The sequence below is a fragment of the Hetaerina americana genome, unplaced genomic scaffold (assembly GCF_022747635.1).
Source record: "Hetaerina americana unplaced genomic scaffold, ioHetAmer1.1.p SCAF_19, whole genome shotgun sequence".
In the NCBI taxonomy this organism is placed as follows: Eukaryota; Metazoa; Arthropoda; class Insecta; order Odonata; family Calopterygidae; genus Hetaerina; species Hetaerina americana.
Genome location: NW_027286752.1, coordinates 3,391,748 through 3,417,615, shown reverse-complemented (window position 1 = coordinate 3,417,615; position 25,868 = coordinate 3,391,748). Strand labels below are relative to the sequence as shown.

General features: G+C 35.9%; 1 protein-coding gene across 4 annotated transcripts in view; it reads left to right on the top strand.

The window, feature by feature from the left end:
* The window catches only part of LOC139687320 (uncharacterized), a 166,602-nt gene that overhangs the window by 102,413 nt on the left and 38,321 nt on the right, over positions 1-25,868 (top strand). For 3 of the 4 annotated variants that reach the window (XM_071584480.1, XM_071584479.1, XM_071584481.1), the window contains exons 6-13: positions 17,447-17,590; positions 17,891-17,979; positions 18,442-18,646; positions 18,990-19,150; positions 20,874-20,979; positions 21,189-21,311; positions 24,708-24,928; positions 25,163-25,262. In XM_071584480.1, the coding sequence (XP_071440581.1) occupies positions 17,447-17,590; positions 17,891-17,979; positions 18,442-18,646; positions 18,990-19,150; positions 20,874-20,979; positions 21,189-21,311; positions 24,708-24,928; positions 25,163-25,262 (1,149 nt within the window). Of the gene's footprint in view, positions 1-13,893; positions 13,983-17,446; positions 17,591-17,890; positions 17,980-18,441; positions 18,647-18,989; positions 19,151-20,873; positions 20,980-21,188; positions 21,312-24,707; positions 24,929-25,162; positions 25,263-25,868 lie in introns of all 4 variants that reach the window. The other variant, XM_071584482.1, reaches the window with a different exon arrangement.

The following is a 25,868-nucleotide window of genomic DNA, read 5'->3' as shown; positions in this document are numbered from 1 at the left end:
ACTCACTCAAAGTGCCCTCCACAAAGCACCTCAAGTAGGGATCGAGATACCTCTGAAAAATATTCAACACCGCCGGGATTTGAACCCGCGCCCTCAGGGTGGGAAGCCAGTACGTTAGCCCCCGCACCATCTCGATCCCCACGATTCGCTCGTTTTCTTTAGGTAATGAGAAATTAGGATTCTCACGGGAAGTTCGTTGTTTCTATTACGGTGGCGTTGGGCTTGTCTATGAGATCAGACGCAGAAGCACCTTATTTGGCTCCTCACCCTCATTGGTATAATCTCGGCTTATTTAAGATTTAGTATCGGCGTAACCGCAGGGTTTACTCAAGTCTAGCATTTAATGCGTTCAAGTATTTGTACCGATTCTTTAGTTGGAATTACCGTTATTTCTTTGATTGTTACTCGTAGGATGAATATCAATTTTTGCTTATAATATGCGCAGATGGATGATTTCATCGAAGTGAATAGTAGTGAGATCCTTTGTTTTTCAAGACTCGTCAAGACGTTGGCCATTACTCAATTATGCACGCTAGCATTGATGGATCGGACGCTATAATCGCTGAAACGCTACTTCAGATATTGTGGGTGAATATCTGTGATTGAAAAGGCCAATTTTAAGAAGCAGATGCTTTACGAGTATGCAAGCATATGAGGACATTCTGCTTGTGCGCGCAGCAGCAATATGAGGATATCTTGTAAATCATGTAACGTGTTTCTATTGCTGTTGATTTCTAAGTTGATGCCGGAAAAAGGCACAATCCGTTTTCGAGAGTCATTAGTTTGTTGATTGTGCTTATGTGCCGCTTATTTATGTTTTTGCATTATATATCCAAGTTTTTTTTAACTATCGCAGATTAGCCTAGATAATTGTTTCGAAAAATGAAAGCTGCCTTCCCTTTCCAATTTTTAGTCGTGTATTGAAAGTGCTGTTGTCTGGTTCATTTTTGATATTCTCAGTCACCTGCGCTGTCACTTCCCACTCTTTGTTTGCTTTCCAAAGGTTTATTACATTGTTTGCAGTGGTAGCTTATTTTTATTCAGGGAAATATTTAGTGTTTGTCGAAGATGAATAATAAGCCGCCGTTGATGTGAAAAGCGCATTTAACTTTTTCATTCGTCTCTGAAAATACAATGCGGTAAGCAAAGCCCTAAGCTCTTTGCAGAGGATTACTTGATCGATGACGCTATGACAAAGAGCAGCCCTTCCTCCTCTTCCTTTGTTGATCAGTCATCTTAACATGTCCACCTAAAGCCCATTATCCTCCTAACCTCCTCAGACGTTTTCGTCTTGTTAATTTGATAATGTTTTGAGCAGTTCATCGAATCGCCTCAAATTAACGTTGTGACTGCAGCACCGTTCTTTTTTATGTAACGTTCATTAATTGTCATTAAATAAGTTTCCACGGCAATGTTACCTTAATGTATGTGCGACCAAAACCACAATATTGTTTTCATTCATGAAATCTTTAAGGGATGAAGTGATAAGAAAATCAACATTTTCAGTAAAAAGAAAATCGAACTCATTGTGAAACAGTATATACTAATTTATTGTTTTTTTACTAAAAAGCTGAACAAGTGGTTGAGGTATGGCCGCAATCGTAGCCTTCTTTAAAGCAATTTGTATTACATCGCGAGAAAAAATTGCGGTCAACGTATATATCTCTTTAAGTCTCATGAAAAAAAAATGTCCTCGGGAATGGTGTGAGCGGGAATGTCCTTGGGTTGGCGGGTGAACGACCAAAATCACCCCATTTCCCTCTACCCTTGCCACCAGACTATACGATATTTTATGATTAGGGAGGAATGGTATAATTTTCGGATACTCATTCTGTGAGTAAAATGGTTGAACTTGAAACGAAATCCGCCCCGAATTTCGTGGCTCATTTCACTCCTAGGTCCAGCGTCGAAATCCACGGAAGGAAACTATTTTTCAATTATTACTCGGCATGAGAGATAAAAATATGCCGCATTTTATTGAAAAATTCAATGTATTCTATGTGATTGTGGTTGATACTGCATTCTGTAGATATGAAAAGCTTCATTATCGCATATGGTATGTAATTAATTCTCTTTAATCTATATATATAAAGGAGAGTGTTTGTTTGTATGTATGTAATTTGTTTACTTTTTTGCTGTCATAGAAACAGCATTTTTCCAACTATGCCAGCAGGATACTTTTGCAAGAACACTATTGTATTCAGAATTGCCGAGTTATTATACGTGGAATACATCAAGGAAAGTCTTTTGTAGAAGAAAAATGGGCAACTTTGATTCTGAGAATAATATTTATTCATGTGACGCATTGGGCCGAGTCTACACAGTCCATCCTAACAACGCCGAATGTTATTTTTTAAGAATGCTTCTACATACCATTAGAGGACCTTGCTCATTTGCAGAATTAAGAACGGTAAACGGAGAAATATCTGAGACATTCAGAGAAGCTTGCCAGAATTTAGGGTTGCTAGAAGGAGATCAACACTGGGATGACTCATTGCGAGAGGCCAGTTTGATTTCTCTTCCAGGACAAATCCGAATTTTGTTTGCCATCATAATAACCTCCTGTAATCCATCTAATCCAAAAACATTATGGGAAATATATAAAGAATCAATGAGTGAGGATATACTGGCTAAAGTTCGAAGTGAAAATCCTACATTGGATATTACGTTTAACTCCGACATTTTTAATAAAACTTTGATTATTTTGGAGGAAAAGTGTATCATCTTGGTTAACAAGACTTTAGTGGAACTCGGTCTTTTTGCACCTGTACAAGATCAACAGGGTGTATTTTATCCAGATTATATACGTGAAACTAGCTACAATGTCTTAGACTCAGAAGCATACATCGCGGATAAAAAGCCACTTCTTAATGAAGATCAGAAATTCGCGTACGAAACAATAATGGATCAAGTAGATAAACAAGAAGGAGGTATCATTTTTCTTGATGCTGCTGGTGGCACGGGAAAAACATTTTTAATTAATTTAGTTCTCGCTGAAATCAGGGTTCATGGAGAAATTGCTCTAGCCGTTGCATCTTCAGGTATTGCAGCGACATTAATGGAAGGAGGAAGAACAGCCCACTCTGCCCTTAAGTTGCCACTGAATATTTCCCGACAAGAAAATCCCACATGTCATATAAATAAAACAAGCGGCCAGGCACAAGTTCTTATAGAATGTAAATTGATAGTATGGGATGAGTGTACGATGGTTCATAAAAAATCTTTTGAGGCCCTCAACGCAACACTTCAAGATCTTAGAGGAAACTGCAGTTTAATGGGAGGAGCTCTGGTACTCCTGTGTGGAGACTTCCGTCAAACTCTGCCCGTCATTCCAAAATCGACTCCAGCCGATGAAATTTATGCCTGTTTAAAACATTGTTCTATGGAATCATGTCCAAGAAATTAGGCTTAAACAAAACATGCGAATCCTCTTAAGAGATGGGAATGCTCAAAATTTTCCAAATAAACTTTTGGAGATTGGAAAAGATAGATTAGTTATTGAAGCATCTGGTATGATAAAATTGTCATCAGATTTATGTGTATCGGTAAAAACTGTCCGCGATAAGATACAAGCAGTCTATCCCAACGTTAATCAAAATTATAAAAAATTAGAATGGTTGCGAGAAAGAGCCATTCTTGCTCCTAAGAACGATGATGTTAATGAAATTAACAAGGAGATACTAGCCATGCTGCCAGGAGACGTGATTGAATATAAATCGGTTGATACCGTAGTGGATGCTGACGAAGCCGTCAATTATCCAAAGGAATTCCTAAATTCACTTGATCCAGCTGGATTGCCACAACATCGCCTTGTACTTAAAGTAGGATCTCCAATCATTTTATTGCGAAATTTAGATCCACCAAAACTCTGCAATGGTACACGATTGTGTGTGACAAAATCAATGAAAAATATAATCCAGGCAGTCATTTTAACTGGAAAAGGAAAAGGTGAAATAATTTTTATTCCACGGGTACCTCTAATCCCAACTGATCTTCCCTTCAACTTTAAAAGATAACAGTTTCCAGTCCGGGTAGCTTTTTCAATTACCATTAATAAATCACAGGGACAGTCTTTAAAGTTTTGTGGTGTTCATCTAAGATCGCCACGGGCAACTTTATGTTGCTTGCTCCATAGTAGGTTCGCCTAAAAAATTATATATTCTTTCTCCTGGATATGAAACAAAAAATGTAGTTTATAAACAGGTGTTAAATAAAAAAGATTCTTAAATTTGTATGAAGTAGTGTATTATTGTACTTTATAATTTGTTTTTATTTATGTTGTATATTTATATTACTATTTCTCCCTAACCCGTGCAAAGCCGGGTATTCAGCTAGTAATATATAATATGATGAATAACGTAGTTATTTTTCTCATTTCCCAAATGGAAATTTTGATTCCATCATCTATTTTCTCTATGCATGAATACCTTGACGAGTTTTACCACTGATTTTGTATATCTCACCTTAGAGTTTGTAGGGGATAAATGTTTTCAAAGATAATTGTTTGTTTGATATATTCTTGTTGAGCAGAGTTCACTTTCGTGTGCTCAAATATCGCTTACTAAGTAAACCACATTGCGCACGCAATCCCGAGTAGCGGGAGAGATATCATTATATGGCTTCCGTTGTTTTCGTAGATATCAGTTTTCCCTCGCTCTTCGAGCAATTTTATCCCTCCCTAGATCTCAGAAAATCTCCTTTTTGCGATACAGGGCTTACCATTACGTTGCCACAGATGGCAACATCAAAGAATAATGATCAGGATCCGGACCACTGCGCGGCTATTTACAGGAGCGACGAGAGCAAAAAAAATACATATAACCCGTAATGAGTCTTAGAGCATTCCACCCGACACAGTTTCTAGGTCATTAGGCTTTGTGTATGCCGATGCATTCAGAGAGTAATCGGGTTATTTATCTGGCGAGCCCATTCGCCTGAAACTGGGGTATGGTGAAAACTGTTTTTCAGCCGAAAGTATGTACTGTAGAACGTTTCTCGCGAAGTCACCTTTCTGTTCTTTATTAACATTAAGAATTTCTCTTTTTTTATTGCCAAAGGGTGTAAGCGTCAAAATCCTACCATTCAGTTAAAATGTTAATTAAATTTATCGAAGTATGCCTTCTAAGTTAGCAGTGTAATAAAATGTTGGGGTGATATCAAAATAATTATTCACCTTAGTACTGTCAATATCTCTTTTCATCAAAGCATTAATTACTCATGTATCTTAGTCAAACTTAGAAAGTTAAAAGCTTCAAATGAAAAAGTTGAATACATAGACAATCAGATTACAAATGACCGGATAAAAAATCTCTAGCTGCGACTACAAGGTGTCTGTGAGCATGTATTTCTTCTTGTACTTCTTCAGTTCCGATTTCAATACATCACCATGGAAAATACCTAATTGATCACCCAATGTGTATGTTCTAGTAGCGAATAAAAAAATAATGATTGGATATAAAAATCAATATGATAAATGCAAAGATTATTAACATAAAAATGAATGGAAAAAAGTATACTGTTGAACGAGAGATATACTTTTGAGTAAAAAAGTTTGAGCTAGAAAAGAGTTTTATAAAGAATACTTGTGCATAATAAATGTATTAAAAAGTATGAAGCTGTAATTCCTCGTATATCTCTGTATATCCAGATTTTATTTTTTTCCGTCCGGGACCAAATACATAAATACATTTACGCAACACGTTCGCTAATGCTCGCCACTGTAATTAATATATTACAACAGCTTAGTATTGGTTTGAAGTACATAGGTATTGATTAAACCCAATCTCTATTTCATAACCTAAACATGTCTTCTAATGTTCTTTTCCCGCGCCTTTCATTGCATCTTTAAAATTCCATTCGCTGGCTCCCTCAAGAATTATTCAATAGTTCTCCCAATTGTTGCCAACATTTGACACCTTCATGCCTTAATTCATGCTCCATGAGTAAATCCCTTCTTGTATGGTTCTTGTACGGGGGTTAACCTGACTTAAAGGATATCTTGGCAAGCTCTCAGAAGGACATCGATATGTGGTTGACAGATGTGATCGCTCGATCCACCGTCTACTTCCTGCCACGTCGAATTTAACGCATTGCTCGTCTGTAAGATATCAACCAAAGCAAGGATACCAATGAGAAAAAAAGTCGCTGCCGATTCGCAAGACTACTGTCATTCTCTTGCTTGCCAAATAAAGCGAATCTGAGCGGTTCGCGATGTTTTGCGCTTTCTTCCACCCTCACTCTTTGCGTGGGTCTTGCATTGTCACTGACTGCAGGGTGCGGCGTGCCGTCGGCAACCCCCTCCTCCACTTTGTTAGAGGATGGGATCGGAGCGATGGGGGAGGGGAGGGAGGAGCTGGTGACGAAAATCGCTGCGAGGGCGCAGATTACGGAAACGGCGTCACGTCCGAGCGACCTTTCGGTGTGGGGAGGTGGGAGTGGGGCGCGGGAGGGGAGATGCAATCTTCCCGCCCACGCCCCAGCATCCCTCCTCCTCCATCCTGCCTGCCGTCGGTGGGTCGATGTTAAGAGAGGTTATGGGCGCTCTCGGGGGATCCGGCCGATGCGGAAGGGCGCGGAGGAAGAGGGCAAAGGCACGGGACACCACGCGAAATATTATTTCGGGGGTTTGGAAACATGTTTTCTCGGCGTGTACTTTGAAGCGAGGGTTCCTCCTCGTATGAGCATTCTACTGAACACATTCATAACCATAACACTTGGATTGGTGCAGCCTGGATTTGTGAATTTTAGTGACTCCATTGGCAGAGAGAATATTGTTAAAAAATTGATTGAAAATCAGTTAGGTTTGCTGATGAACAAGCTCTAGGTTGTCGGTCAGCTAAGGGTCTGCAAACACTGCTGAGTGAATTGGAAATACAGTGCAATAGATATGGGATGAGAATCAATATTAATAAAACAAAGGTTATGCGATTTTCCAGAAAAAGAAAGGCTAAGGTTAACATTAAAATAGGAGGACAAAAAATTGAGCTGGTGGAACAGTTTATGTATCTCGGAAGTGTTTTGGACCGAAATTGACCATGTAGTGGGGACTTAAGGAAAATAATTGCGCTAGGTAAAGAGGCTTTCAAAAGGAGGAAGGAGTTGATGACAGGGACGTTGAGTAAGGGTGTTAAGAAAAACTCTCTTCTAAACTTAGGTATGTGCACGTGGTTATGCACGGCGCTGAAACATGGCCACGGAAGCAGGATGAAAGAGGTAGATTAGAGGCTTTTGAAATGTGGGTGTGGAGAAGGATGGAGGAGGTGAAATGGACAGAACGGAAAGCAAATGAGAAAGTGGATGGCAAGGAGAAGGGATTTTTGGGGAAAATCATAAGGAGGTGGAAAAAATGGATGAAGGGCGTATTGATCGGCAGTGGGATGTTGTAGGCTGTGATAGAGGGGTGAATGTTAGGCAAACGAGGAAAGGGCAGGAATAGGATAGGGATGTTGGGCGGGATGAAGGGAGGAAGGAAGTACACATAGATGAAGAGGGGTTTGTTTTAGAGTAGTATTTTGGGTTTTTTTTGTTAGGAGAAAAAAATATTTATTTGTTAGTTGTGCCTATCCAAAACCTACCTTAAGCGATAGATTATATATATATATATATATATATATATATATATATATATTTATTTATTTATTTATTTATTTATATATATATATATAAGTTGTATCCAATGTCGCGCCTATCATCCTTGCGCAAAGGGTAATAAAAAACGCGATTTTTCTCATATTTCGATTCCATCAAAAGCATGTTGGAATAAGCTTGAATCCATGGTAAACCATTTGTTTTTGTTACTCATTATGATTCAGTTCTCCCAATATCTCTCCAAAATCGGTATCACACAGTCGTATATACATGCTTATTTATGTTACATTGGGATATCCTGACATAATTATATGATCTATCCATTGCGTTATTTACCCTGAATTTTTGTGATTTTGTTGGCCACACGAAATATGAAATATTAAGACTAAACAACGCGTATCACATAAGCTAACCCTTGATAAATGTGATGTCTGCACCCGATGGTAGGGGAACGCCAAATACGATCGAGGGTAGACGGAAGGCTACGGGTGGGAGTTGAATCCGTGGGATGGTGCACGCGGCCACCGGCGAACGGGGGAAAGGGCAGGGCCACACTCGCGCCGACGCGCCCTGCGTCCATCGTGCGGGGACTCCCTCAGGAGAGGCGGGATCCGTCCGCGCGACTCCATCCCACACGGAAATCGATACTTCGCAGCAGAAGGGAGGACGGACGACCTTCCCTTCTCTCTCTCTCTTTCCATTAGCCGAGCCCCATCCCGCCCCTGTACCTCCCCTCCCCATAAACCCGAACCACCCCCGCTTTCGTCTCTCGTGCGTCAACTGCCTCCTCGTCGTCTGGTCTTCCACGACCATCCACCCTCCGTCGCCGCCCACGCGCGCTATCAACCCCCCCCTTCCCTCCCTCCCTCCCGGAGGGATGGAATGCGGGACCGAATGCCATCCCGCCGAGAATGGGCGCGCTCCCCCCAGGTCCCCCACTCCATGTCACGAATTACGCCGGCCGCCCCTGCCCCACCGATATTGGTCGAAGGCCAGAGGGTGCTCCGCCGTAAATCACTTGGGAGCGGTGTTTATTTCTCCTCCCATCTTTTCCACCCAACCCTTTCTCCGCTCCATCTCGCTTCCTCTGACCCCACTAACCTCCTCCTCGGCCGAACCGTTCTGCTATTACGGATTAATGAAATCAATGCTTTCGGAATGCCCCATCCTCTCCTCCACGATCAGGGAACCTCGGCCGGAGTTTTGGGGGTGATTTTTTTCCCGATATATTAGCACACTCATTGTTTTGGGCGAATCATTGTGTCGATTTGTCTTCTCCCAAGGCCATACTGTTTGATCTATGCTAGATCCAAATCGAGGCGATCATTTGATTTCATGGCAAAATTTCAATTTACCAATGAAAACGCGTCGCAAGGTTTGCAATTTGAAGCAGAATTTTGGTCTGCTGTCGGTATTTTGTGCTGATCAACAAATTTCGCAGAAAGGAAAATATTTACAATTCAGAGGTGATTCCAAAAATTATTTATATAATTATAAATGAATTATTCGGTCAATTTTTGTTATTATTGAATAATTTCATTTACTTATAGTGAACAAATTAAATGTTTAGATAGGGCCTGTCTCAAAAATAAGTGGAATGATTTTTTCCCACCGACGTGAACGGCTCGAGTGAAAGTGATTTATGGCGAGAAAGGCGGTAGGGGTGGTCTTGGGAAGCGACGCGACCCGCATCAGTTTTCTGCGGGACGTTACAGTGTGGGGCTACACTGCTAGACTGGACCCCTGTTCGCGGGTCGCGTCACGAATTCACGATGCCACGTTCCATGGGCCAACGATACGCGATAACATTTTGTGTTAAGCTCGCAAAATTGGTTTCGGAGACCATAACCATGGTAAGGATGCTTACGGAGATGAAGCAATATCCCAAGAAAAGGTTTTCCATTGACACAAAATGTTCCGGTAGGGTAGAGAGGAGGTTGACCGCTTTGGAAGGCCCTGGACGACCGTCAACGACTCAGTAAGAAAAAAGTGTACAAAACGTGAGAGACATACACAATTCCCATCGACGCCCGAGTTTCAGAATGTTAGCTAAAGAGGGCAATATTCCGAAAACCACAATTAAGATTTAGAAGTGTGCTCGAACACACAAAATTTTTCCGTGAGAAAGGTGTGTGCCAAGATGGGTGCTGCCGTAAGATCAGAAGGCTGCTCGTGCGATTTAAAGGCAACCATTTTGGAACGTTGGATAATGTGACGAGGTGCTTGAATGAGGTTCCCGTGAACGCCTTTCAGGAAGCGTACCGCGACTTGTATAGGCGCTGGTTTCGATGTGCCCATGCACAAGGGTGCTATTTTGAAGAATTTTAGTAATTTGTACTTTGATGTGATATAATTTTTCCCGGATTAATTCTGCTTCATTTTGGGACAGACCCTGTAGATCAGTTAACAGTCACAGCCTCTTAACGTATGTGGTATCGAGTACTATCGAGCTACATTTCATTATTCTCCTGCAAAATTTTAGCATGCAGATCTTCCACAATGTATTTCACTAAAATATTTAATCGAATATATTATTGCCCTTTCAGCAAGTAAGGGAGTTTAATTACCATTCAGCAAAGAAAACTCTCATTTGAGCAGTGGGTGTGAAATTAAAAAATCTACTAAGAAAAGTTTCGCGTGATGCCATTGATGGATGAAATACTCTGGAGTTCCTTGTTCAAATCTAATATTCTGTATTTGCTATTGTATAACGTTTTCTTTAACCTGGAGTCACTCATAGGGCTCACGGGTATTGCCCGTGGCAACTGCATGTCAAAAGAAACTCCTTATTGACGTGAGTAGATCTATTTTTATAAAGCAGAGGCTAAAATTTCCAGTATCCTTTCTACGTGAGCAAGAACCTTAAAATGGCCTAATTTAAATTGTCGACGAAGTTACCCTATTACAATTCTTTTGCCATCGCTCAAAATCGTAATGCGAACTCACAAAAATCCTCGCATGGCAAAAAAAACGGATACAGAATCCCGGAGAGCAGTTTATCTTTTTTATTTGCTTCGTTAACTTGCCGGGGTCAAAGAACCTATCATCTCCTCCGCCAAATTATGTTTCCCTCTTCATTCACGTGCCTCGCAAGTGAGTCAAGGCGGCTGGAAATAACTTGCCGGGAATGAGGAACGCGGTCGTAACTCCCCGCGTGAATTCGTGGACGTTGAACTCGTCATGCTGTAGACTCGAAAACACGGACCGTGAATGTGCTCTCATCCCGTATTTCCACGGATATCCCATTTTGCTCGCAATTAGTTTCTTAAATGAACGATCGAACTCGACCCTGTACTCCTTGTCGTCGCGCTTATGCACACAATGAAATGCTCGTAAAATCGTTCACTTCTACTAAATTAATCAAAACCTCACTTGGTTTTCCAGCATTGGTTTACTCCTTTTGAATTCCGTAAATATCGTCCTATTTATGTTAGTATGGTGTAGTGTTTTACGTGTGGCTAATTTGAATGCCGGTCCCTTTTGACCTTACCGTAATCTGACCCTACCGAGCCGATCAGTATTTTTCCCACTACCTTCATCCTCAGCCTCAAAATCCGTCCTTTCCACCATAGCCCTCCTATCCACAAAGGTGCATCAGAACCTTGTGTATTATCAGATGATAAAAGACCAGTGCTTATCTGTCCACACAGTTGGAGTCTACTAACGAGATATTGAGCTTCATGTACACACTGAAAATTAATTTGTCTAGGCCCAATGATTGCAAATTGTGGCCACATACGAGGAATGGTTCACAATAAGTCCTGAATGGCTATGTTGGTGGGCATGCAATGCTGCAGCATCTTTCCTAGACTCAATAGGATCCACTACCAGATCATATCATAGGCATATATGTACATCATCAGAAATAATAATAATAATAATAATGGTTAACAGTTGAGCACTATAATATAGGTTGCAGATCAGGGACGTATGTTTCAAAATCATTCACAACAATTCATGTGATTATTTTTTAGATATTTTGCATGCATTGATCAAGGAAAAAATTCTGCTAATTTAAAATAAATATTTATGGAAAACCATGAAAGTATTTGAATGGGAGGAAGTTATTATCTCAGTCATATACATAACTCAATAAATATTGAAATGGAAACTATTGATTAATAGTTCAAAAGTTTAATTTCAAGTTAATGCCGATCTGAAATCGCACAACTTGGAACACAAAAACAGTGGGGTGATTCTATTTATGTAAATATCAAATCAGTATCCTTACAACTATTTTTAACTGCATTTTTGGCATATAGCTGTTTTTACTATGGAGAGTAAGTTAATGAATCTTGTACCACATATAAAAAAACCATAAACACAGTAATCAACCCAAAGGTCAGTTTGGTAGGTGATGGTAGAGCTTACCCAGTATTAAGCCCAATCCCATGTGAAATTCACACATCTGGGTAGGGGGGGCAGTTCCATCCCCCTGTGCCGGTTATGGTTTCCCAGGAAGACTTGGTGCCCGAAAAGTCACATAGCTTGTGTGGAGCTGCAGGTGCCCAGAGACACTTACCTGGGAATCAAACCTAGGCCCCTATGGTTAGTAGTCCAACACTCTACCCCATGACTATCACGACCCACGTTTAGTATACCACATTTAGTATTTGAACAATAAATCATGGGAATAAAAATTAAAGTCACTCAATGGATAAACCCTTGATAAGATATATCTTTAAATGAATCCATTTTGTGAATTGCAAGCCAGAAACATTCTAAATCCTGAGTTTGTTTCTAATAGCAGTGTTTTTTTGTAGGGTTTAGGGAAATCAAACGCATCATGTTAATTTGTCATGCATAAAATTCAAGTGCAGAAAAATTCTACCTTTGACCCTTTTATCCTGCTTCCATGAAAAATAAATTGAAATTTTGAAAAATCCATCATAGATTTTATTACTAGGTATAATTCTATCCCAGTGAGTTGTATGATGATTTGAATTTTCAATTCACCTTGTATTTGTAATTGCAATTTTTTTAAAAAGTAAAATTCTTCCATCCTTATTTAAAAAAAACAAATTCCTAATAAACGAATCTATAAATAATCATATGAACATCATATTAAACTTGCACTTTACAAAGTTCATGAATCTTAAAATTCAGTAATACTGACCCTAGGATGCCACTTTGAATTCATTTGACTCAAATAAGTAATGCATGTGGTGCCTATATCTGAAAATCATCATATTCCTCAATATATACCTCTTGATAGCTTATGCCTTTCTGCTGGTAAACATGACTGTAGGATGATTTTAGGACTGCGTAGGCTAGCCAGTGTGTTCTGTTTTAATTGGAGCATCATTCGATGAATTTTGATGTACTTACATGTATTTATTGTGCTGAAAAGTATCGCTTCCTTTTCATTATTTGATTGAATATTGTTTCAATGATGATTTTCAAGGACAATATTAAGTGGCTGATTTAAATGTGTAGTTTATCTTTTTGTGGACAAATTCTTTAAGGTTAAATTTTATGGTCCTTGATCATTGCTGAGTAAATATTTTATTTTTACAGAATGTTTGTGTAGTGTTTAATGTAGTTTTTCCAAGATGTGCATGCAAACAATGATATTTTCATTAAAATATTGCCAACCCACCAAAGCATGATCTAAAATGATTTATCAGCTTCAACTCAAAAGTTTTAGTTTTGTTTTGGTGTGTTGTGAAGTTATTTTTAACTATCAGTGAAGTCAATTATTTTGAATTTTACATTTGAAACATAATGTTCAGAATGTTTTTTTCTTAAGAATAAATCATTACACTTATAGTTTATCCCAAATGACATCTGCTTGATGAGCAAGATTTTGGGAAAAATATTTTTCTCTGAGATCAATACTAAGCTAAATGTAAAGGTTGTCAAGCAAAGGATTTGATGCCTTTGTATGAAGATGTCACATCCTAGAGTTCAGGTTTATTAATTTTTTATGAAAAGTTTTAAGATTTTTTTTCAAATGTCAGTTCGAGTAAGTTGTTGATCTTTTTATTAAAATTTTTCATTTCAATTGATAGAATATTTCAATGAAATGATTAATTCAATCACTCTTTAGTGAGTGAGCACCTTACCGTGATCCTTGAAGACTTGGAAATCACTTTTTGGGAAAGTAAAGATTGGGAATCACAGGATTAGAGAAAAAGTTTGTGTTCTTAGTGAAAAAATATTAACATTGATTTTTCAAAAAGTTTGTTATTTATGACGGTTATTTTTTATTTGTTCATTAATTTTTGGCTCTGCTACTGATGAGTTCTTTGACTTGGAATATGCATTATCCAGCCAATTCTTACTGAATTTGGCTCACTTCCTTAGAAAGGTTCCGTCTCCTGCCCTACCCCATGGACTGGACTGTGCGTCCCACGTGCTTCCAGTGTTGCTGGAACACCAAAACATTCCACCTGGTAATAATAATACTCTCGATGTCAATCTGAGAGAGTATTGTATCAAAAGCACTTTTATTCCTGTTTTAGATGGGACTCCATCATGTTTGCCATTGAACCTATAAAATTAAAAAATAAAAACTACAGTGAGTAAACTACAATGAGGACCTTTACCAAAAGTACATATATAATGCATCCCGGTTTTGTGAAAAGAAAAACTTAAGCTTGAAATTATTTCATCTTGGATGACATTTTTTCTGTCACTGAAAATTCATCTCATTATTTGGATGACATATTTGGAGCATGCAATATGAATGTTTTAGTGGTAAACATCACAGGATGATTGATGTTTAGTATGCATTGAATTTTACCCATTATTAGTAAGGAGGTTTAAGTGTTCAATAGGAGGTATCAAAATTTTGAACATGATAACCAAAAACCTTTAGTGAAAATTCATTGAATCGTTTGTGAGAATTTATGGCAAATTAATAAGGGTTGGCTCATATTCACAAGAGTAAAAATTCATTATGAGTCAATTCATGAAGGAGGTATAGTTTTAACAATCATGTTTAACATTCTATCATCTAACAATCATCGTTTAACAACCATGCACATTTTCCTCCTCTTCAAGCACTTTTCATGAAATCACAACCTAAGAACCTACTATGCTGGTTGGTTTGATGTAAATTATTGAGGGGGCGTAGGTATCAATTGTTTAATATGGTTTATAGTTTATTGTCATAAGTGTATGTATTTCATATTGTCACCTGAAGTTTAGAAAAAAGGAACGACTTTTTCTGACAATTGGTAAGTGATTATACTTATTTCATGATTATGAGAATTGTTTATTTCTAAATAACATAGTATTTTACATGTATAACTCAGAATTCGAAAAATGAATTCAGACATAGCTATTATATCATAATATCTCCTGAAATATTTTAAATTTCAGTTAAAAATGTCTGTATACCAGAAAAAGGCCCTGGAAACCAAATTTTGCTCCAAAATAAATTAATGAAATAGTAAGTAAGGCAATGGTGCATCATTTAGCCCCATGATGAAATTGTAGTTAGTAATGTTACAGTGTGACATAGAACATATTAGAGATCCTTTCACAAGGCTACAAGTGAATTTAAATTCCCCTGAAAGGTCTGAATGAAATGTAAAACTTTCAGATTCCCATACTGTGTGATGTCGACAAATAAACAGTCCTGCACCATTGATTTCTTCCTCCAGATTCCATGTATGCAAATTTCAAGGAATTTTAAACTGACATGTAGCTTTGCTTTAATTTGGCATGGTATATTAACAATTCCTAGTTGCCTACCAGTTTCTTCAAAGTTGAGTGCATGTAGGGAATCTAAAAAGCAATGTAATCTATTAATAGATATCGATTTAATTTGTGATCTGAATCCAGGGATTATAAAAGGAAGATATGTTTTAGCTCTTATTGCCACCATATGTTATGTGAACACTAGCACTAGAACACTAATTTCTGAAAATATTAAACACTTTCAGAATTGTATTAGATTTTTTTCATGATGAAGATTGGATGGTAAAACTTTTTAAAATCTAAACCTCTTAAACTTTGTTGAGGGTTTGGTTTAATGAAATTTTCTTATATCTGTTATTGAGTCAATTCTGTATAGATCTATAGAATACTTTAAGATAACTTGGTTAAGGTATAAGTTGCTGCATTTATTTCAGTTTTTTCCTAAATAAACATCACCTTATGAAATATGAGAGCACCTTCGAGTTTGGAGTTTTGATTTTTAAAAGTCATGCAATATATCATCCTGTGATGGTTACACTAAACTACTTTCTGTTGCATTTCATGAAGTAAATTTTATTTCAACAAATTTTAGGAGACACCTATAATTTTCAGATGACATAAAATAAACGTACGACTAATATATTATCATCAATCAACATTTTGCTGGTACATCATAAATATTAACTTTTTTTGTAAGCTCTAGTTATTTCATAAAAGAAAATTTGAAGTACATTTAAGAAATGGCTAGATGCTTCATTGTTAATTTTGTAGTAAAAGAATATCATGGCATATATTTGTTATGACTTGGAAATTAACAATTTCAATTGCTAAATTGTTTCATTGTTGCTTTTCTGAAATTGTAATATTTTCCTCTTTGATCTCAATAGTAAGTTCCTGAAATACAGTCCCTTCTTAAAGCCTGTGTTGAGAATGATCAGTGCACCATTTTCTTGATAGTCACATTTCTTCAAAGCAATGAATGGTCTTTCAGAGAACGGTAAAAATTAATACCATTTGAGAATTTATATGGCTACTCTATACCTAAGCTTAATTAAATGGAAAATTGAAAATATTATGTATATTTTAGAAGCCACCTGGAGTATTTTATTTGATAAAAATACTATATGTGGTTGCATTTTCCGTCTTTTGCTGTATTTTCTTTTTCCTCTCATTACAAGTCGTGTAATTCTCTGGGTGTTTTACAACATATTGAAGTTGCTCCCTGCAGAGTTTCTCATATTAAATTTATGGAATGCACCTGCCATCATCTTTATATCAATGGTGAAAGTTCATCAAATCATTTTTGAACAATAGCTGGATATCTCATTATAATTTAAACAGTTTTTATCTGTCATAATTTGTTTTTACGCCTAACTGTGTTTTCCTCCAAGATTTGTATTTTTTTGGATTATTATCTGTTAAAAGTAATCTTACATTTTGTATTTGCTTTTCCTTTGTAATTTAAAAGGAAAAGGAATATGAAGCCACGTAAAAAAGAGATTTGTGAAGCAAATGAAATTTTTTAGAATGCACATCATTTGATGGTGGCCTGTTCAAACCGTATGCCATATGTAATGTGATTGAAACTTTTTAATTTGCACAAAATACCCATTTAACCTGCTAAAACGTGATCATTTTAATATTTTGGCTGTTGCTATATCCGAACAACATTATTCTTTTTTTATAAAGCCTGGAAAAGTTAATGCTTGGGTCCATGATTATTTACCTTTGGTATGCCATTTTTACCTCTCTCTTTAGACCTTTCATTTATTAATTGATGGAATCAGTGTCATCAGGAAAAACTGTGCTCTTTCTTTTTTATTCATATGTATTTATTTGCCTAGCCTGTAAATAAATATATGACCACAAAAGAAGGGCTTAACAAGCTACTTTTCTTTTTTGGAATATTTTAAAGCATTAATAGTGATGTAATTTAAGAATGTAACTGCAGCTAACCTACTGACTTGTTTTGCCAATGAAACATAAACAGTTATTTTATTAACCTGAATGATATATCTGAAAACTTTCAATTGACTCTTGAAGAAATGCTTATTAACACTTATTAATAATGCCATTACTCATCTATTGCACTTGCATTTATTCATCAATCAAAAATTCATAAAGTGTAGATTTAATATAAAAATCTCTTCACAAAAAAACTATTAATAAAGCTCTTTCAAATGCAATCACATCTTCTTTATATCTTTTAAAGGTGTTTTTCCTTCGCAAGCAAGCAACTCACACTATTCCAAAACCTGGTGCTCGATTCTACATCTGCTCACTCTCAATATATACAGTTGTGTACAAAGGTCAACTGACTTCTGATCAACTCTGGACTTATTTTCTTGATTTGAAGGTGAGTCTTGTTTTTTTTAATTTAAAGTTCTATTCAGTGCTACAATTTAAGCTTAGTTATTTTTTTATCAAGAGTCTGTTACCACTTCAAAGAGATCGCTTCTGTTGATTTGCCAGATAGTCATGATTTTGCAATAGTTTTAGCTTTTTGTTCAATCAAATTATCCCAAATGTAGGAATAGCTTAAGGGTTGATATAAATGTCTGATGTACCGATTGTCTATGCTGTCAAATAATGTGTCCACAGATATATCAATTGAATGGAATATTTTCCTTGGATAAAAAATAATTGTATATTCCAGAATCCAGAGTATGACACATATTTGGCTCTAGTGCATACCAGATTTTCCACCAACACCTTCCCTAGCTGGGAAAGAGCTCATCCTTTAAGGTAATTATGATGAAAGGTGTAAATTTACACGTTTAAATAGATTTATATAGAAATTTGTATCATGGTATGTAAAATTACTCTATAATTAGGTACTAAATCATTATGCAATGTTATAATCTAGTAATACTGCTACTCAAGAGCTAAACGAGAAAAATATTTTGCTGGTAAAATGTTATCAACCTCTTAGAATATTTCATATGTATTGCTAACATTATTATTTTTGCTATTATTTGCTGTTGCTCCTATTGAAGAGTCGGAGAATAACCACAGAGGTGGCAATTTGTTTGCAAATAGAGCGTTTCCTCCACTTTTTATCTAGCCTCTCTAGGAGCTAAGTCATTCTCTCTTAATTGTTTGATTAGTTTGGACTGCTGCAAGTAGAAACATGTATTAACTGTTTTATATATAAGAATATGAAGTGTAAGTTGTTAAATAAAAAAAATCCTGGTTAATCTCTTTTAGGGTTCTTGCTCATAATGGTGAGATTAATACACTGCGAGGAAATGTCAACTATATGAAAGCTCGAGAGGGAGTAATGAAAAGCCAAGTGTATGGCGAAAAGCTTAAGTCACTCTATCCTGTAGTGGAACCTAACCTGTCTGATTCTGGTGCTGTAGATTGTGTTGTTGAGTTCTTGGTCATTGCTGGAAGAAGGACACTTCCCGAGGTAGGTATAAAGACTAGAAGCTGAAGTCTGATTTCAGGTACCTCATTTCATAAACAATCAGCATAAAAACGACTGTATTTTGAAGGGAATACATGATTGAAATTTTCCTCGTGTAAATTAAAAACTTTAATGCAGAATCTTGGTACATATTTTTTGAGGAATCCAAATTGCTTAAAATATTATTGGAAAGCAAAATATAGATTGGCCAAATTTTAAAACTGACAGTGGAATCTATTTTATTACTATTGCTGTTCTGAGATTGAAATAATTCACAAGAGTTAAATGATATAAATTTTCTTGAATGTATGGTACTCTGTGATTTATATGATAATCTTTGATCTAGGCTGTGATGACAATGGTTCCTGAAGCTTGGCAAAATGATTCCATAATGCATCGATCCAAATATGATTTCTACAAATGGTCAGCTTGTGTCATGGAACCGTGGGATGGACCAGCTCTGCTTGCATTCACAGATGGGCGTTATATCGGTGCGATTCTTGACAGGTATGCCACCTACAATTGTTAGTATTCCTAATTATTACAGGTTTTGAGTGTTATTTCCATAAATTAATTTTGCTCCTAGTCTCAATCTTTGTTTAAATCCAAATATCATTTAATATAATATAGGTAATTGAGTAATAATAATATTGATAACATTGAGTATAATGTAGGTATAGTATAGGTATACAATAGTTAATACTTCCTCCTTCAATATCTTTCCTTTTACACTTGGTCATCAAAAGATAGATTATTATTCAGCTGATAGATCATGTGAGTCATGTGCAGTGATATGATGAGAGTGATAGGGTTGAGGGCAAATCAAACAGGTTATGTAACCCACAAGCACGTGAATGTTTTCATTGAGAGTATGCTAGAATTGTACTCTACCAAAAACTTTTACAGATATCAAAGGGGTAGTTAAGCTATTGACATTCATGAGGAGTGGCTTCATAGGATTTTGATTGTTTAAGAAATATAGCCATAATTTAAAAAATCACAAAATAAAATAACATCATTATTTGTCAGAATGAAAATAATTGGTGAAATACAATGTTATTGCAGAAAGTAAATAATAACTTTCAATGACAATAAAGATTAGCAAAATTCAACAGTATTGATCATTTTGTGTTTCTTAATTAATATTCACATTCTCTCTCATTTCTTCTGCTACTGGATAGGGTTTTTACATGAACATTATGTTTATAAGTCTATTATTCATTAGGCTACTGTCATAATTTCTATATGATTGATTTTATTTGTACATATTTAATACTAATTATATGTGATAGTGTTAGCTAGTAGTTCTACAGTTAATGTATGAGTTGTTTTCCAAGCCCCTTTGTGAAGGTGCTATTGGACATGAAAGTCAAATTGTCGGATTGCATGACAAAATCATGTTATAAATTTTGGAGAGTGACAGAATATTCATGGTAAAGAAGTAAAAAGTGACTTGTGCAGAAGAGATGAGTTTTGGAGGGGAAATGGATTAGATGGCAAGTGAGGAGGAGGCAGGGTGTGTGGCAGGAGTTGGTCACGGTGGAGAGAGGTCAGTGGAGTTTTGGACCTGAGGTAAAGGCATTTTGATTGCTAGTGTAGGGAGCCTTCAACAGGAGCCTCAGGCACTTAGATGTTGTGGCCCATTGTGTCAACCCATGTTTAACCTCCCTGCTGATTGCAGACAAGGGAAAAGAACACCATAGAAAAGTTATGAAGGTCACCCATTCAACCTCCATTTGAGCCCAACATTCATTAACTTCAGTCATCGAATGGGAATCAGTGTGTCAATATGGCTAGTCCTTTGCCCAGGTAAAGGTAAAGGCGCATCTAATGAGTTAGGGAAAACATTGCATAATCTTGAGTTTGGAGTGCATCCTTTATATGCCATATACTATGCATTAGTATTTGCCGAGTTATATCGAAACTTCAACAAGCAGTGCGTACTTGATTTTTATGTGTTAATTCATCTTGCTACATAGTAAGCATCAGTTGAAAGTAATGTATTGATTTAATGTTGTATCTAAAGTAATCAGAAACTGGTTATAAATGTAAATAGATTTGAACTTGAAGAAGTCCATCAATAGAAAACTTTGTGCCATGAAAGTTGAGACAGCTTTAATAACTAGCTATAACATATACATAAAAGGGCTATTTATATCTTCCCTCAAGGTTGAGCCCACTAATTCTGTAAAAGCTGTGCTGAGATACATTCTAATTTATTTATTTTCAGAAATGGACTGCGTCCCTCACGCTTCTACGTGACGAAGGACAATATTATGGTTATGGCCTCTGAAGTTGGAGTGTATGACACTCCTCCTCAGAATGTGATTCTCAAGGTAAGGTATATTCACATTCTGGAAATATCCATCTCAGTAGAAACCCCATTTAATCTTTGCATTTTTAGTTTATTTTAAAACTAAATTGCTTATGAGTAACTGCTTAAAGAAAGCATGATAATGATTAATTAAAATATTTCATGAGTTAAGAGTGTAGTGTAGCAATATTATTTCAGCAAATTGAGTTATTTTATGTTTGACTTTCACAGAGCCGGTTGAAACCTGGACGAATGCTGCTTGTGGACACAAAGGAAAAGAAAATAATAGGTGATGTTGAACTAAAAATGAGGATTTCTGAAAGCCGTCCTCATACCAATTGGCTGAAAGAACAGGTAAGAAAAAGCTGAGTTTTAATTCTATTCAAGCTTGATTGTTGAAAGGGAAATGGGGAAGCCTTTTTCTAGGATTGCATATTTTCTGTGGCTCTGAAAGATTACACAAAGTTAATATGATGGGCATTAAAGTATGTCATATTGAAGTTAATGATGCACACCTCAGTGGTGGTTTGTTGTGAATTGTGTGGATAAAATCAATCTATTAGTTTGTGATACTATCAAGAAAAATTGTAAGGTATTTACAGCAATCATTAGATAGTCATTAATATAAGTAGATCCATAATGAGAAGAAGAAATAAATATTCCTATTTTGTAAAATTTTCCTGTAAAATAACTCATCTTCATTTTCACTTCTCAATACTACTAAACGTTAGGTAACAGATATAATATATGCCTGCATCACATGGAATAGAGAGAGATGTGAGCTAACAATTTAATTATCTCAGACTGTTGCACATTACCTTAACCAAGGGTTTAGTTCAGCCAGTATATAGTGAGTACAATCTACCGGTAGTATGCAATGCACATTGAGAATGCATTATATTAATGTACATTTAGAAGAAATATGTGCATAGAGGGAAGATTTTTCTGAAGACTAGCATGTACTTGTATAAAGAAAAAAGTACCTATTATTTTGGAATGCATTCTTGTTATGAAATTTTCAAAATTATTAACCTATTTTAATGTGACTTGTATTCATAGTAAAGACAAAACTCACATAAATATGATGAAAATTAGTATTTGTCATTCATTCACTGATCAAAATTACTTTCTTGGAAAGATTTACCCTTGAAAGGCAGGAGCCATTCCCAGATTTAAACTTTGGCTAAGTATGAATTAAGTGTATTTGAGTGTAAATTAATGGGAGTTATATATGAAAAGGAATAATTGAAAAACTGATTAAATTACATGAAATGCATCATGGTTGCATCCATTAAATTCACATAAAAGATGTATTTAATGGATGTGGATGGAGCTCACTTTGCTTTAAGCCCTATGGTATGTTTGAAAGTAGAAATGGGTAGATAACTAGGTAAGTAACACTTAGGTATAGTGATAATTCATAAAATAAGAAAATGCATTTCTTATTTCATTCTAATTTGGTAAAAAAGTACTTGTCATATACGTATATTTTTAGAAGACACATACATACATATGCATATTTGTCTGTTCTAGAAATTGCAATTAAATTGAGTCAAAGTTGTAGATATAAATGCTAAAACATTTCATTATATAAAAAGGTAGATTACCTAAGTAGAATAATGGAATGTTTTGATACATATGTATTTATCTTGCAAATCTATTATATTAACTAATTAAAATGAGTTTTTCCTCCTTATATTTGCTACCTGACAACGATGAAATATTGGTTTATCAGTTGGTGAGTTGGTGAATGCGTTTACTTCTTTAAAATGGTTTTTCAGTAGGTTTTTAATTATTTGTGCCCCAAAATTTTGAAAGCATGCATATTAAACATGTAGGATGGATTATATTTCAGTTGTTTAACAAAAATGTCATTATACTTTTATTAGAGTCATATTTGACTGTAGTACTATGTTTGTAGGCTTTTCTAAAATTTATTTCTTGTATTAGTAAGTGTGTTTAATTATTTTAAAATCTTATCACTAACAGAAGCTACCTAGTAGCTGTCTTTTCATCATTACAATCTTTTTTTCATGAATAATTGGCCTTTACCAGGAAAAATTAATATTTTCTAAGAGAAATAATAACAAAAGTCTATTCACCATACTTAGCTGGCAAAGAGAGCCATGCTCTCATCTCTCTTCAACATGACCTCCCAGAGGTTTACCTTCCAATAGAATGGGCTATCCTTAGGATGTTGGATTTTGTAATGCCATGAGATGTCTCTCACCTCTCTGATTATACTTAATGCTGCAACCAGAGTCAACTTTGGATTGTATCCATTGAAAATTTGATGTTGTTCCAATATTTTTTCATCATACTGACAGCACATAGATTCTATTAAATCAGTCGACAATGCTTAATCAAACAAATGATCAAAGATCGGCTTCAAGAACTTCATATAAACCAATTATAGGTATCAACCACTCACACTGCATCATATAATGAAAACAAGACACTTAATGTACCAGTAAGTGAGAATATCATTCAATCAGTGAAGAAAGGTAATGGAGACCTTTACATTGACAATGGGAGAATAATAATAATGTGTTAGAATGGTGGCCATGTGGTCTAAGAGTAGGAGTACCATGATATTTTTTGCTTAAAACTTGCAATTGTGAACAGTTGATTTGTTTTGCAATTTAGCAAATGCAGCCTACCAAACATACATTCTAGGATGAGCCCTTAAATATATTACATTTCTACATATTTAATCTTAGCACGTCATCCTGCGAGTTCATGTAAGTATTATATGCTGTCTTTGGTAGGATGTCCCCATCTTGGTCCTCTAGGGCCTGAGCCAACTCTGTTTGGGAATTAATATTCAAATTTTTAGGACGCTTCTGTTGTCCTCTCCGTGAATCTATGAAACTCACTTGATGGCCAGCCTGGAACCATTGGGCTCTTAAATACTATGGAATAAAGCAATAAATGGTCTAAGTCTTTGATCTCCCAGATCAACTTTCTGAATTCAATAATCAAATATGACATTATTATCGGTATTATTCAACTTGCCTAGTTTGTAATTCATGCCACTCCCTTCTATTCCATCATTCCCTATGAGCATTTTTTTCAAAATCCTAGAAGGCCTAGAAATTCAAGAATGAGATTTAACTCATCTTCAATGATTGTTGCCCAAAACATAGCTATCATTGAAATAAAATCAAAGCTATAGACAATGCATCATACATCTTATAAGAGGAACTCCATATGCATTACATATATGTTCCTCCGGGGAAAGTTTTGTGTAAGATCATTGAGAGATGATTTTGAAAGATAAGTATATATTCTGTGACTCACATTCTCGTAAATCATTTTTTTGTGTTATTTATTTTGTTAGCAATGCTGCATGACATGTTAGAACAATCAGTTTTTCGTTCAGCTTCAGAAAACTGAGTAGATTAGAGTAGCAGTTGTTCATGTAGATTATGTAGTATGTTTTGTGTTGCCCTAACTTTATTTTTTCAATGTGTCGTAGTGTAGCTGTCATGGTAATGTCAGAATGTATTCAAAATAATTTATTCTCTTATTTTTTGGCTCATTTTTAATAATTTAATATACATATAGAATGTATATATAGTCCATGAAAAATCCATTATGTTTCATAAATAAATTACTTTGTAAATTTATTTGAGAAATAAAAATATTTATCCACTTTTTGATATGTGAAGTGCATGTGAGGAATGTATGATATTAAGTGAGCTTGTAAAATAGTCCTATGCAAATGGTGACTCATTTCTCTTTGCACAGATTCTAATGTCAGATATCCGGGCAGAACATAAGGAGAAAAAAAAGCCAGTCAAACCCACAGCAGTTAATGGCACAGCCCAGAAATCTGGTGGTGATAAAGGGAGTGGAGATCTTGGTGATATTCCTTACAGAAGAATGTGGGGTGGAGACAAGAGACTATCCTTATTCAGTTACAACATTGAGACCATCAACATGCTATTAATTCCAATGTTACAAACAAAGTAAGTGTGTGGAATGTAAGAGTCATTCCTTCTGAATATATCAGGGAAGTGTTCCATAAAGAGTCAATTGGAAGAGTATGGAAGCTGATATTTAGGCTGAAGATTTTGGTTAAAATTATTGAAATATTTTATAATTACAGTAAATGTGTCTAGGAAATTATCTAACTTAATAATAGGAAGTTGTAAGCCTTTCTTTGTTTGATTGGGTATGATATAGGTGATTTCTTTTGGCAGGAAAGAAGCTCTTGGGTCCATGGGGAATGACTCACCACTTGCTTGCCTCTCACAGTTTCAACCATTAATTTATGACTACTTTAAGCAGCTATTTGCCCAGGTTTGTATGCTTTAATGTTTCTTAGTTGCATATTTTGTGTGGGAGCCTTAAGGAATAGCTCAGGTTCAGGATTTGATTCTTAGCAATGATAATTTAGTAAATAAACTTTGGGGTATTTCTAAAAGTAGTCTACCAAGTAAAAATAGATTTTCAATAGTCAATGGCAACTACGGCATGTATTCTAAAGCTTTTGAAATGTTCTGTAAATGATACCATATAAACAATCAATTGATTAGAGGGCTAAAATTGTCAAAAATGTCTCAACTCTTTGTTGACATTTGGATGATCAGCATTCAGGTCCTATGATTTTATATCTGGCAACTCCTGCACCTTGTATGGTTTTGTATTTTGTTGACAGCAATCGATTTGAAATTTCTTATGTGTATATAATTGAGAAGGTGATGATAATGAGTGAAACATGTAGCAGATAAATTGCTTGAGGTAAAAAGATGTGAAATATGAAAATATGGACACTTATATAAAATGATTATTAGTGATGTGACCTTAAAATTCTTTATGCATTTTTAGTATTTCTCCAGTTATAAGATTGAAGTTCATTCTGTTATCAACATAGGTCATCTAAATTGGTTGGTAGGTCCATGGAGG